This window comes from Diabrotica virgifera, chromosome 2 (assembly GCF_917563875.1).
Source record: "Diabrotica virgifera virgifera chromosome 2, PGI_DIABVI_V3a".
Classification (NCBI taxonomy): Eukaryota; Metazoa; Arthropoda; class Insecta; order Coleoptera; family Chrysomelidae; genus Diabrotica; species Diabrotica virgifera.
Genome location: NC_065444.1, coordinates 84,312,977 through 84,327,898, shown reverse-complemented (window position 1 = coordinate 84,327,898; position 14,922 = coordinate 84,312,977). Strand labels below are relative to the sequence as shown.

The window sequence follows — 14,922 nt, the reverse complement described above, 5'->3', positions numbered from 1 at the left end:
TAGTGCCTCGACAACTAATGGCCATTGGCATGGTAGGTACGGTAAATTTTTACAGTTAGGTACCTAGTGTCATGTGTAGTGTGTGTGTTGAGTAAGTGTCTTGTTACTTTGCAAAGTCGACGTCATTGACTGCGTTCACCAGATGCAAACACGTTCATAACAGTTTGCGTTTTGATTCTTAAACTTGTTGACAGTGAGCTGAACGGCTTATTGTTTAGATTAAAGTTTGACATTTTGCTTGTTGTTTGGTTTGAACGTAACCTAAAATAATTTTATCAATAAATAAATTTTTGAAATTATTCTTTTTATTAAGAGAAGGAAGAAAATGGATTTAATAGATAATAACGAAGCTGAATGTCTTCAGTAGCCGTTATTTTATATATATAAAATCATTATAAATATATTCTATAATATATACAATTTAAATTCCCGCCATATTTTTTCAATTGTCAACACATTTGCAAAGTTCAACATAAATATTTCATGCTTGCAAAAATGGCGACCGCTTTCCAAACATGTTTGACGTTAGGAAGTCGTTCAGAAGCATAAAGCGCAAACTGATTGCCAACATTTGCATCTGGTGAACGCGCCCATTGTCTTTGCGAAGAGACGCTAATTGTATCCGAACGTCTGCGGTCTTTCCGGTGAGTACCGATCCCACAAGGACAGAAACTATCTTCATTTATTAATTTATAATAAACGAAAAATTTCTGACCCTGGTGATATTCGAACTCACGACCATTCGGACCTTTCGATCCAAAGGTAGGCCATGGCTTATTTTGTTTAGTGCGCAGGAGCGTGATCGTTACATGACGGTTTTTCGTTGTGTTGGAACAAACCTATAGTGACTAAACGTGCGAAAAAACCGGTATTCCTTGGTTTCGAGATCAACTAGCATATTGACTTAAGTCCACCCGGCCGTGTTGCTAGATAACGCACGCTGAATGTAAGAGAAAGCGGTAGATTTATGCCCACCCCTGTAGTTTTGATTTTAAATATAAAACAATCTTTGTAAAAGCAAATGAACAAACCTAATTAATTTGTATTGATTTTGTTTTAGCATCCGGCTCTCCGAGATTGATCAGCAACATCATAATTCGCCAATGATATCGCGAAAAATGTTAACGAAATTATGGAAATTATGGAAATTGTTACTACTTAAATAAATACCAAAAACTTTTGAAGTGTTTTGTTTAATTTTTCACATCCCATTACCATGTATACTATGGTCCCAAACTAAAGCAATGTGAAGGAATGTTTATTACAAAATGAATTTTTTAGTTTATTATTATTATTACTTAGAATGGACGACCAACGATGGCCAAAGAAACTCCTGAAATGGAAACCCCCACGTAGGAAGAAAAGGGGAAGACCAAGACTATCCTGGAATGACACGATAAGGAAGGCCATGGAACACCGAGATTTGGAAGAGGAAGATGCCCAGGATAGAAATAGATGGCGGTTAGGTGTGGGGATGCGGCGTCAGCCGATATGACACCCCGGATATATATATATATATATATATATATATATATATATATATATATATTATTATTATTATACAACAAGTAAGGACTTTCAAATATCTGAAAATTAATCTATCAGCGACAACAATAAGAAGAGGTAGAAGACCAAATAATTAAAGCCAGTAGAACGGCCGGATGCCTAAACGACACAATTTGGAAAAACAAACACATAACAGTGGAAACAAAGGCCCGAATATAAAGTAAGTTATTAGACCAGTTACGACTTAAACGGCCGAAACAAAACCAGACACACACAAAAGACAAAGACATCTGGAGCACTGGCGAAGCGTCCATGTAACCACTGTTACCATTGGTAACAGTTAAAAATTTTGCAAATAAATATGTATTTTATGACGATGAATAATTCCATTTATTATTTTATTTTATTTTTACCAATAGAAATATATTATTATATTATGTGTTAATAGTACCTAATTCAGTAAATAGCCAGACACACGAAAATATTGGTGAGTTTATGTGACTCAGTTGCACTTTATTATATTCTGTTACCAGTCTCATTTGTGGTGACAATGAATGGTTATCTCGCTGTCGCTCGGGCGGCTCGGGACCGGCTAGTGTGAAAATTTTGAAGGAGCGATGGGCGTAAGCGCGCTGTGTATATCAGTAGGGCTGTTACCAGATTTAAATTTGCTAACAGTACCTATAATAAAAAGTGTGCGTGCAGTTCACCATGGATGAGTGTCGCTGCGTAATCGATCAACTACTTGAAAAGTAATTCTGATTGAAAAATAAAATGAGATTATTGAAAATGAAAGACCTATGTTAAACAATTTAAAAAAGGAATTTAAAAAATTAGCTCGATATTTTAAATTTAGTTGGTCCAGTGAAAATCCTTGGTTATGTGGTTGCAAGAAAAATAGACTGTATTGTTGGCCATGTCTTCTGGTTTTTACAGAAAAATGGGTGGACCAGGTTCACGATTTAAATAGTTTTAGAGTTTTAAAAAAGAGACATGAAATTTCTCCGTTACCTACATGTAAGATGTATACCCAATTTGATTCAGTTTGGCCAAACAAAAATCAAAAGTCCTCTTAACCAAGCTTTTAAAGCAAATATTGCTAAACATAATGAGTTTGTTAAAAAACTAGATAGGTACTCGTATATCCTTAGCTCACTTAGAATAGGTATGTACCGTATGTTTTTTGGCCGAACAAGAATTAGCGTTTCGTGGTCATTTTGAGGGCGACGGCTCTGACATTCGAGGCAATTACAGGGAATTGTTAACATTAATTGCCAAAAAAGATCAAAAATTTTGCCAACATCTAGAAACATCAACTGTTTTTTCGAGAATTTCAAGTGATATACAAAATGATATTATTGAAGCTATATGTATATACATTTAGCCATATCTTCATTTTTTTAAATAAGATTTTTTGCATCTGGTTTTGGTAACACTTTAGAAAAAGTCACGCGTCGCCACTGATCTGGAGACCAACGAAATGAAGTTCTTACGAAGGATTGCTAAAAAAGGACTACAGGACAGGGTAGGAAGTGAGGAAATCAGACGCATATGTGGAGTAGACAATATAAATATCGGGGTAAAGAACAGAAAAGAAGAGTGGAATGAACACATAAGCAGGATGTTTGAATCAAGGATAGTAAGAATAGCCGGGGACCAGTAGTGTACCGATAGATCAGCCGGCCCTGGTTCCAGTTGGGATGCGGGCCCCGCACAAAGCTTTAAATATAATTTATCTTATATAAAATATGTCATAAAAACTCAAACTAATTTATAGTCCATTTACTCACGGTTTTTGCTGTAAATTTTAAAGAACCGCTCGGATTGAGATGGAATTTGGCATACACATAGCTAACATGTCAAACAAAAAAAAGTGTGCCGATGTGCCCTAGGGGTGTTTCCCCTTCTCGGGTGAAAAAACATACATTCAAGATAAGTCCGGAATTGGATAAACTGACTAATTCTAAGCAACCTTTAAATTTTACAGAGTTTTTTTCACTAAGTCAATACGTTTCGAGTTATTTGTGAGTAAATAATACGTTAATTTTTCAATTAAAAACACGTTTTGAGACGGTTTCTCGCAAATACCTCAAAAAGTAAGTATGCTATCGAAAAAAATATTCTTAGTAAAAATATAGCTTATAAAAAAGTGAAAAATATGGTGTATATACAATTAAACCCAGTAGGTCATGAAATGTAGGTTCTTGTTGGTCAAATTCCAAATCGTATATTTCAACGTGAAATAACCAAAAATGAAGCACTTTTCGAGAAAAAGTCATCACAACTTTTTCAAAGTTTTTAAAAAAGCTATATTTTTGTTATTTTTTAGGTACTAGCATCAATATTAACTATGTAACGCTCAAAATAAAATTGGACATTATTTGTTGGTAAAAAAATCGTAAAAATCACCCCTAATTAGCATCCCAAGTGAAATTAATCGTTACCGCTTCACAAGTTACTTGATTTATTATTGCTTATATGATCTGTAAGTTTTAAGCGATCTGTAAGCGCTTCAAAGTGCTCATTTTGAAAATATTTTGGTTTAAAAAAAATTTTTAATTTTGAAAAATTTTTTTTTCAAAAAAACATCAATTATTGGTGATATCAAAAATCTCAACTAGTATAAAAAATATAAGTTTTGCTATTGTGAATATTTTGCGGACTTTTTGTTTTCCTGAAGACAAAAATTGGTTAAAGATTTGTTTTCAAAATTTGCATACACTCGTGATTAGTGACTCGTTTAAGCCCCTTTGACTACAGCCTTTTTGAAAATAAGCCTGTTACCAACCAAAAAAAAAAAGATACCAACATTATTTTGATCAAAATTTACTTACTTTTGATGTTAGAAATTTAAAAAAAAAACACTAGACTATTAAAACAGTAAATTAATATTAACCCCATCGTTTTTCATACTGACATAACTGATCACTTTACGCCAGACGTTTTTATAAATAATGAAACTCAAAAATTTTCTACATCCAAATCTCCAGTCATAATTAAAAACTTTAATATCGGAAAACTAACACAGCTTTTAAAAAATGAACATTGGAATGATATTTATATCAACAACATAGATTCTCAAATTGCATAAGACACATTTATAAATATGTTAAAAATAATTACATACAAACCTCTAGACTCTAGGGAGATAAAACGCTTAAATAAAAAACTATCAAAAAAAGCCTTGGATAACGGTGGGGTTGATATCTTTTATCAAACGACGAGATTTTCTTAAAAAGAAATTAGTGTCTAATATGATATATAACAATATAATATATACACTATATTATAGTGTCTTGTTATCCTTACCGCCATTGTCTATATTTAGAATTTCATTTCAATTTTTAAGAATTACCTACCTATACATATATATATATATATATATATATATATATATATATATATATATATATATATATATATATATGTATATATATATATGTATATATATATGTTATATATATGTATATATATAAAGTATATATATACATATTATAAAAGTACAGTCTGAATGATGACGGTTCTATAAACACGAGTATCGAGCCTAATGTATTGGGATTATTTTTATGACATTTGCAACTTTGTAGTTTACCTACATCTTATTCATGAATCTTGCTAATATAAACATACAACTGTTTGAATTATCACGTGTAGGCAGGCCATGGTGTTAGTCTTTACAAGTGTTGAAACATGGGCTTTGGAAAGCAGGTAATATGAGTAAGGAACTTTACAACAGCGTTCCCTGAATTTCAATAAATTTCATTTTCAAATTTTTTGAGGAATAGGTCTTTGTTTTTATTTAAAAGTACCTACACCAAAATTAAAATCTATTAAGCAGTTACATTTCCTATGTGTGTACTTGTGCAGTTCAAAATGTCCCCACCAAATTAGAAACAAAAGAAGCAAAAAGCGCGTTAAAGCGGGCCCCTGGAGGGCCCGGGTCCTGGTTCCGCGGAACCATGCTCAGTACGACACTGCCGGGGACAAGTCACCGTTAGGAAAGAAGTATAGGACCACCAAGGAAAATATGGAACGACAATTTAGGGGCAGATTAAAAGGCACCGTTGAAGAAAAACAGACAGCACTGCCTATATAAAAGAAACAAAAAGAAGAAGAAAAACAATTTATTCAAACCGTTACTTCCTGTTATATAACGTAAAAAAATATAGTAGGTTCGGAAATCGGCAAGAAAATCTAAACCGAATATAACAAATTTAAGCTTGGTAACATTGTGTGAATACGAAGTCTTCTCGGATATCAACAGAACCGTAATTGGGTCTAGACAAATTAATATATTTATTTAACAACAAAAATGAGATGGTTTACCAAACAATGTTTTAAATATGATTTGTAAAATAATTTTGAATTCGGTTCCGCTATTGAACTTGCTTTTTGTCATTAAAAATAGAAAAAAATTTTTTCTTGCTTAATATTTATCGTCAAATTATTTTAACTGTACTAATATGCAAGTGTTTACTGTAAGTTCTAAAATGACTAATTTACAATGATTAATGGGATGTTGAAATACCGGCATGTGTTTATCTTTAAAGTGGCTACTCGAAGTTCTTAAACATTTATACCAAACATTGGTACCGCCACTTTGTTGCGCATTATGGCCGATTTGCGTTTCTACTATACTTATTTGTTACCTCATAAGTAAACAAGAATAAAAAAACCGCTAAACGCCGTAAAAATGAGTGGCGCATACAATACTCCAGCTACAAAAGAGCTGATATTAATATTACGTGGCGCGAAAATGTGCATTCATTTTGATGGAAAATAAAATTCTAGTTTTATTTTGAAAGATTTTTCCATAATATTTGCTGAATTTGAAGTAAAACGCGCCACAAAAGAGTAACTTTGATACAGTTTGAATTTTAAGGCTATTTTGTGGCGCGTTTTACTTCAAATTTAGCAAATATTATGGAAAAAATCTTTCAAAATAAAACTAGAATTTTATTTTCCATCAAAATAAAATACATTTTCGCGCCACGTAATATTCATATCAGCTCTTTTGTAGCTGGAATATTGTATGCGCCACTCATTTTTACGGCGTTTAGCGGTTTTTAATTCTTGTATCAGGAGTTTTTCAAAGTTTTTTATAAATTAAATGTATGAAGTTGAATGTAATGTTTCTCGATTACACGTTAAGCATTATAAATGGTCGCCTTTGTCGCATTCTTTACCAAATGATCTAGTAGTAGTACCAGACTTGTGATAAGATAATCCGAGTTCATATCCCTGCCATCCTAATAATTATGGCCGGCAAATGAACTCGGATTGCATGATCAATCTTAGCGTCGTAACCACTACAGCTACATAAACTATTTCGTCGAAAATGGTTAAATGGATTATACTTTTGGAGCTCGATTACTTCTGAACGGCTTAACCGATTTTGATAATTAAACATGGGTTTAAAACGTATTGACAAGTAGTATCTGATACATCCAAGGTCAAGTATGATAACTGAAGGTGTTACAGGAATTATTGAGCTTGAAAAACCGTTTTCCCCATAAGAAATAGATTTGATCATACTTATGAAGCCTATAACTTAAAAATTCGAATTTTCCTAGATATGAGGTATACACCGTTAGATGCGTCTAGAGTCCTCCTACAAACGCTCAGTTATTGACGTAATTCGTAGGTTGAAATTTTGAGTAATTGTCAAAAAACCAAATTGCCAACTTTTGAAGTGTTTTTATGTTTAATTTTTCATATCCCATTACCATCGCCATTATGGTCCCAAACTAGAGCAATTTGAAGAAATTACTGTTAGATTTGTATTTCCTTTTTATATCCTTTTAAAGGAGATGTCGAAACGATTATTTTAAAACGTTTTTATATACTTGGCTTGGTCTTTGTCACTATGTCCGGCAAATTTTGTAATCCATTTTAAACATACTTCTAGGCTACCTAGGCACCTGAAATTTTCAGAATAGCTCAGAACTAGTTAACAATGCAATATTTAACTGCTATTATATGGTTATTTCGAGTTTTTTTTTTTGAATTTTAAACTATTATAAAAATATGACTACGGTAATGACATTTAGATCCCATGTTAATTAAAAGTTAATATACTAAAAATTCATAGTTTATAAGTTAATTTTTCTTTCGAAACATGTTTCATTAATTTTTTGTCATTTTAAATATTTTATTTGATTTATATGAGTTTAAAATCGATTACAAAATTTTTTCATGATATTATAGGGATTGAAAAAACAATATACCTACAATTATAAAATTACAGTTGATAATAATATAAAATTATAGTTAATAATTTTATATTGTGTCCTTTATATAACAAAACCGCGGTATTATAAAAAGTACTTTTTTATAAAAGTGTAATTTTTGGAAAGTTAAGCATTATTTAATTCTATTTGAAATCTAAATAATGCAATGACATTTCGATCCAACCTGTACGTCAAAAATATATATCTCAATGGTCTAGTGCAGAGGTTCTAAAACTACTTTTTCTCGTAGACCACTTTAAAAAATTTACTGGTTTCGGTGAACCCCCAGCAGAAGTGGTATTTCGTACCTGTGCACGTAAGTGGCGGGTCTAGAAAATTGCTTGGGGTGGGGGGAACTTGGGTGGAAAAAATAAGACATTAATGAAGGTCGAACCGTCTTTTTCTTCTTTTTTTTTCTCAAAATATCATTCCAAGCGATTTTACAGTGATTTGGAATTTATTTAAACTTTGCATTTTTTGTTCTGAAGCTATTTATTTATTTATTTATTTATCGTAAAGTATCAACGGAAAAAATAATGTTTTAATAGAAGGGACTTAAAAATGTGATTATTAGGCATTATAACAAGTTTCTTTATTTAAAACATGTTTTTGATCAAATTTTAGGGTAGAAAACCTGTAGAATACTGTTTTTTACATTTACCTCCATTCCCAACATACATGTTCTTCTATTTGGCTGAAAATTTGCTCAGAGATAGTCAAAACACAGGACTTTAAGTTGTTAAAAGAATTTGTATAGTTTTACAATACAAAAAAAGTTACATGCACTAATATCAGAGTCAAAATTATATAGTCCAGTCAATATATAGTCCAGTAGAGGGGGTCAATAGTAGTGTAAATTTAGAATCGCGAATGAATTCTGCCGTTGTGTTAGCCGCCATCTTGATTTTAAAGAAGAACCGTTTTTGCTCAATATCTCCGCTATTTTTAACTTTCCGACAAAACGTGTAAGGACTGAAATTGTTGAAAATATGATTTCCTATAAGTAATTTCTTTTATTATAAATTTTTTTGTGCCGTCGACATTTTCCGAATTATGGGGGGAAATAGTGACAATTAGAGCATAATTATTGAATTATCTCGTTTATTATTAGTTTTATAACAAAAATGTACCTATACAAAAATGAACAGAAAAAATAAATTTTATACAATTTTAATCCCTTTCATTTTTTTGCTAAAATCAATATTTCAGGTAGTACGTATGCGGTAAAGGCGCGAGCATAAGACCTGATTGGTTTGATAGCAGTGGTTGTTGTTCAATATCTCCACCATTTTCAACTTTTCGACAAAAATTTTAGGAACTGAAATTGTTCCAAATAAATCGTGTTTACAATAATTATTACAATTATTTTTAACCATTTTTTTTGTACGGTCGATATTTTCCGAGTTAATTGTACTTAAAGTAGACGCCTATATTTTTGACTCTGATATTATTCCACGCGTTTTTTATATTGTAAAACTATAAAAAAAAATTTAACCACTTAAAGTCCTATGTTTTGGCTATCTGTGGGCCAATTTTCAGTCAAATCGAAGGACATGTTTTTTGGGAATGGAGCAAAATATAAAAAACGGTATTTTAACGTTTTCTACACAAAAATAAAATTTTTAATCAAAATAACTTATTATATTGCGTTATAATGATATTTCTATGTCCCTACTATTAAAACATAATTTTTTCCATTGATTTCCATTGATATATTACGAAAAAAATGGAAATTTGTTTAAATAAATACCAAATCACTATAAAATTTTCGTGGACCCCACTTACAACTTGTGAACCCCCATTTTTATTTCACGCCAACGTAGATCCCCGTTGAGTCCCTCGTGGACCCCTGGGGGTCCACCTGGACCACTTTGGGAATCACTGGTCTAGTGGATAAGACACTGTGCTTTTACTGAGGAGGCTCGGGTTCAATTCCCGGCATCGGAAATCCTTTTTTATTTTTAAAATTGACATTTTGATTTGAAAAATAATTATTTTTATTAGACTTTTTATATTGTGTCCTATAAATAATAAAAACGTGGTATTATAAAAAGTTCTTTTTTTTTAAAGATTTAGATAAAAAGTTATTATTGGTAATAAAAAAACGAAAATTCTCCAAAAAAGACCAGAGGCTAAGTTAGACTTGTATCAGCCTAGAGAATAAACTGGATTTAGATCGGGATATAGCACTAACTAATGAAAAAAAGGAGGAATGGACTAAGAACATAAAAGAGCTCTTCCTGGATACGAGATCACCAGTTAACACCACAAAGTATACGAATATGGTACTGAAATTTTAAAAGCGGAACTAGAAAAAGCCGTCAAACAAAGCAAAAATGGGAAATCGCCAGACCCTAACCAAATACCATCAGACTGGCTCAAACTTCTAGATGACGACAAAGTCTCAGAACTAACAAACATTTATAACCACATATACGAAATTGGAATAATGCCACAAATATGGTTGGAGTCTACATTTACCCCACTCCCAAAAAATCCTAATACATCATCATGTACATACTTTAGACTAATTAGTCTCATGAGTCACTCTCTCAAACTATAGTTATCGGTTTACTTTTAATTGACTTCCCTAAGACCTTATCCAATGACGTTTTAAATATGGTTGATTCTTACTTACACCTAAGGCTGCGGCCAGACAAGCGATAATTTACGGCGCTGTAATAGCAGTAAAATGAAGCCCGAAAATGGGTTCCACGGCGAGTGTAGTGGATGGCCATACAGCTGTAAAATATCACGCAGCAACATAGGATATGACCTATTTTTCGCGCTTCATTTTACTGCTCTTACAGCGCTGTAAATTGTCGCTTGTCTGGCCGTAGCCTAACAAAACAAAACATCAACATATATTGGGGTAGCTCTGACGCCATGTTTTCAGGGGTACCTTAAGGCTACATTTTACACAAATTTACTACTCATTTTATCCACTTGACAGTACAATTATTGTTAGTCACGCCATTAATCAAGATTTTAATCATTCGTTAACTTGGAAAAACTCATGTATTAATATATTTAAAAATACTAATCTAAAGGTGTTTTGTTCAAACAGGATGCGTTGTAAGATAAGTAACATCAATGAGATAGTTATTGATAATGAAATCATTAAATCTGCCACTACTGCAAAAATTCTAGTAACCCAGGAAACATTTAAAAAGCATTTAAAAAACGAAAAATTACTGGCCGTTATTTTTTTAACTATGCTTTGTTTTTAAACCAGGAGGAGTAAACTAAAAAGGCAGATTCACACCTAAGAAAGTCACTAGAGAAATGACCAAATACATCTTCTTTTTTGGTTGATCATATCGGCCTTCGACGGTAATCCATAAATATTATATTATACTAGTATGTCGCTAAAGAGTTCTAAAAATAGCGTTTTTTATATAAAAGCAGACTAAAAATCTAAAAATTAAAGGAATAATGGAGAAAACACAAAAAATCGCTGATATAACTTAATTAACCTATGAAATGCCAAAAGTGTCAAAATTTCATAAATGTCATTAGTGTCAAAATTTCATAATAGTGGAGTAAACTTGCCTGAGGTTGGACCAATTACAAACAAGCATTACGGCGCGGTTTTAATTACTCCTCCTGGTTTAAAAACAGACCATAGAATATCTGCTGCAAATCAATAGAAATGGCATCACGTGGGCATCGAAATGTTTACTGTGTCATGGTTTTTTTTATTAACATTTAAGCAAAGAAAGAGATTTGTTTCAATCGCTTCAATATTGTGAAACAACTACGCATTGTAGATACAAACGTTCTACAGACGGCTTTCTTTTAAATACTTGCTCTTTAAAATGGGAATTTCTAAATTACAAAATGTTTATAAGCAAAAAAATTATTGCAAAATAAACCAGAAAGTAAGCATTTTTTTCAATTGTTTATAACTATTAAAATAAACAATAAATATATTTAAAAACATTTCATAATGTGAGTTTTTATGTAGTTTCTATAATATGCAAAAGATGGAAGAAGGTTAAGTAGTTTTTAAACAATTTTATTTGTTTATACCATTTGAGAGAAAAAGGTCATTTTCAAATGACGTATATACAGTCGAGCTTCTATAATCTGATTATTAACTTCAATGTTGCCGTTATTTTCATTTAGGAATTTTTCTACGAAATCTTCAGATGATAAATACAAACATATTCTATTGTTCGATAATCTAGAGCAGATTAGTGTATTTTTTGGGTGGATGATTTCTACCAAGGGAGGAGGTAATCTTGTATTTTCGCATCTTCAATGGAATTAAAAATGTAGCCTGGCTTTTTGAGGGAAATTTTTGTTGAGAAAGTGCGGTAGAGTAGCTTCTTCGTGTAAAATTATCTAACTACACTAAAGGCTAAAATCACTTCAATCGGACAACACGAGGAAATTTGAGACATCAAAAATGACCCATATCATTTTTGATGTCTCAATGGTGGTGCGTTAATTTCTTGGGGTAGTGTATACAATGAATCACTGTTAGTGATGAGCGCGCTAATAACCGGCAAAATAATGCAAAAGATGGAAAACATAATAAGTTTTGAAATAAAAAGAGATGAAACTGGTAGAGGTGGAAATTATTGATATAAACGTATAAATTTGCATTACATAGTTTCCCACCTTTAGACGTGTCGGATGAGTATAACAACTATCACTGTGACAAGAGAATTTTATGTGACAGGAGACATCTAAAGGGGGAGCTATGTAATGTAATGCAAATTTATACGTTTATATCGATAATTTCCACCTCTACTAGTTTCGTCTCTTTTTATTTCACAATTTATTATGTTTTCCATCTTTTGCGTTATTTTGTTGGTTATTAGCGCGCTCACCACTGTATACAGTATATAAGTTATATAGACACGGATGTTTTTCCACTTCTTGTACTAATTTTATATTCAACAACTGTTCTGTCAGTTTCGCCATTTCGCGAAGTAATTTTAACTAATAAAATAATAATATCAGAACAAACTAGAAACTGAAACTAGTCTCCAAGCAACCTGAACGTCTAGTCGCAGCCGACTGATCACTGACGCATTACAGACCGGTTACTAACTAGTGGCGTTATGTGCGGATACTTATGAAAATACATGGACAGCAACCAATAAGGAACTGATTGGTAACTTAAGTTTACAACGGTTTTTTTTAGTTGCTTCATGTGCGGACGACCTTAGATACTCTAAGGCATATTCGCTCCGTGCGTGACCATGGAGGAGATACTCCGTGGAAACAATGCCAAAGTCCGTAGCGGCGAAATATGACAATTTTGGCGAATTTTTGTAATGCCAGTGTCATTATGTTCATTCGCAGACCCTGTCGGTGACTTTTAATCCACGACAACGCATCCGCAATTTAATTCTATATTATATTTATTTAATGTATAATCGTTTATTGATAAATATACCAGTATATTATTAATTAATAATTTATTAATAATATTAATTAATAGTAAATATACATTGTATATTTATCTATCAAAGGTATCCTCTTCTCGCGGACTAGTCCCTGACTGTCTTCACGCACACTTATTGTTTGTAAACAAATTTTATCAAAAATGGTAAATAAATATTACATATTAACGTCAAGTATGCCATGTGTGTATCATAAGTTTAACGTCAAATTGTGGTTGCCAAAAATGTCAGGCGACTACGCTAGGTGTCGCGTCAGTCATGCACGGCGCGAATACTGTATTACTCAAAGCCCGATATTTTGGTGAACACCTAAATCTTGGATAGAGATATCACAATGAAGAATGGTAAGTAATCATTGGCTAATCATTGTATATTAAAAAAGCTTTTAATCTTAAATATTAAAACTATACCGTATAAAAATCTATAAATTAAACTTTTTTTTGTGGTTATCTCTAAACTATCGATAGCGATAACAATATATTATTTGTTAAGAGAAATACATCACCCAGGGCCTAGATTCCGTGCACTGTAGATATCTACAGTCGCTTTCTGTCGATGGCAATTGTCATGAAAATATTTGAATTTTTAGTTTTAATTCAAATATTTTCTTGTTTTACTAAGTGTCACTTCAGCATCAATTAGAGTATAACCTAGCAAAACTAGAAAATAATTCAATTAAAGCTAAAAATTCAAATATTTTCATGACGCGTGACATCGATAGAAGGCGACTGTAGATATCTACAGTGCACGGAATCCAGGCCCTGATTATTCTCAAAGGTTTGGTAACAAGCATACACGTGCATACACTAACATCTAATGATGGGTGATAATTATAATTATTATTTTCCAGAGAAAGTTCTCGTATCGACAACAATTTTCGTTCTAGTGGGGTTGGTAGTGGCCACACAAGTGTTTTATATATTTTTTATCATCCACACAACTAAAGCTTTTAGAAAGGAAATCATTAGAAGAGGTAAGTAAGACAATGTTATTTTCATTTTAACCCGGGAGCAGTCGCGCCGCACTGTGGTTCCAAATGTCGAAAAGGTGGTCATTAACCTTTAAAAGCGTATATTGTTCATATACTTCGGAATTATTTTCGTACCTAAGGGTTTTTGGCATCGTTGATTACGAATCTGACATTTTTTTTGAAAACAAAATGGCGGATCCAACATGGCGGAAATAAATAATTGAAAATATCAATCAAAACGTAAATTTTTTTTCAAATTTGGTAGTTTAAGGTTGTTGATTACAAATCTAACATAGTCTGGGCTGATTATCGGAGAATAGGCCATTTTTGGGAAAAGTTATTTACCAGCAATTTTATTGCTGGAATCGAATTATAAGATCCTATATATTAATAATATAGGTATGCAAAGTCCTCAGATAGTGTGCTACTTTTTTATAAACAAAATGACGCCCGAAAATCGTGTTTTTTTCAATTATTGCTCTAGAACTCCGAAGATTTTAACTTTACAACAAAAACACTCAAATAAAAATTCACCGTGATTAAATTCTGCATAGAGACGTGTTCTTCCCGATCTGCTCCGACGAAAATTTTCCTCGGAAAATGCGGGTTTTCCCAACAAAATCTTTAATTTTCAAATAAAGTTTTAGATAAGTAATTATTTAGCAATAATTAAATAATTTGGTGACTTAAAAGCCTTCTTAGTTTAGATTATAGTTCCAGAAGCTGGTGAAAATTAAACGAATATTTTAGCAACAATTCAATTGTTAATTAATAATTTACGGTCGCAATAATAACCAAA

General features: G+C 32.1%; 3 protein-coding genes across 5 annotated transcripts in view; 2 read left to right on the top strand and 1 right to left on the bottom strand.

Annotated features, from left to right (window-relative positions):
- LOC126880124 (uncharacterized) overlaps positions 1–1,184 on the top strand; it is a 61,914-nt gene extending 60,730 nt beyond the window's left edge. For all 3 annotated transcript variants that reach the window (XM_050643829.1, XM_050643832.1, XM_050643830.1), the window contains exon 3: positions 1,061–1,184. In XM_050643829.1, the coding sequence (XP_050499786.1) occupies positions 1,061–1,166 (106 nt within the window). In that variant the 3' untranslated portion in view covers positions 1,167–1,184. The remainder of the gene's footprint in view (positions 1–1,060) is intronic.
- The window catches only part of LOC114341630 (pre-mRNA-splicing factor 18), a 152,160-nt gene that overhangs the window by 50,204 nt on the left and 87,034 nt on the right, over positions 1–14,922 (bottom strand). The window lies entirely within an intron of this gene.
- The window catches only part of LOC114328825 (uncharacterized), a 50,393-nt gene continuing 49,170 nt past the window's right edge, over positions 13,700–14,922 (top strand). Inside the window, exon 1 of the mRNA XM_028277772.2 lies at positions 13,700–14,126. Coding sequence (XP_028133573.1) covers positions 13,970–14,126 — 157 coding nt within the window. The 5' untranslated portion in view covers positions 13,700–13,969. The remainder of the gene's footprint in view (positions 14,127–14,922) is intronic.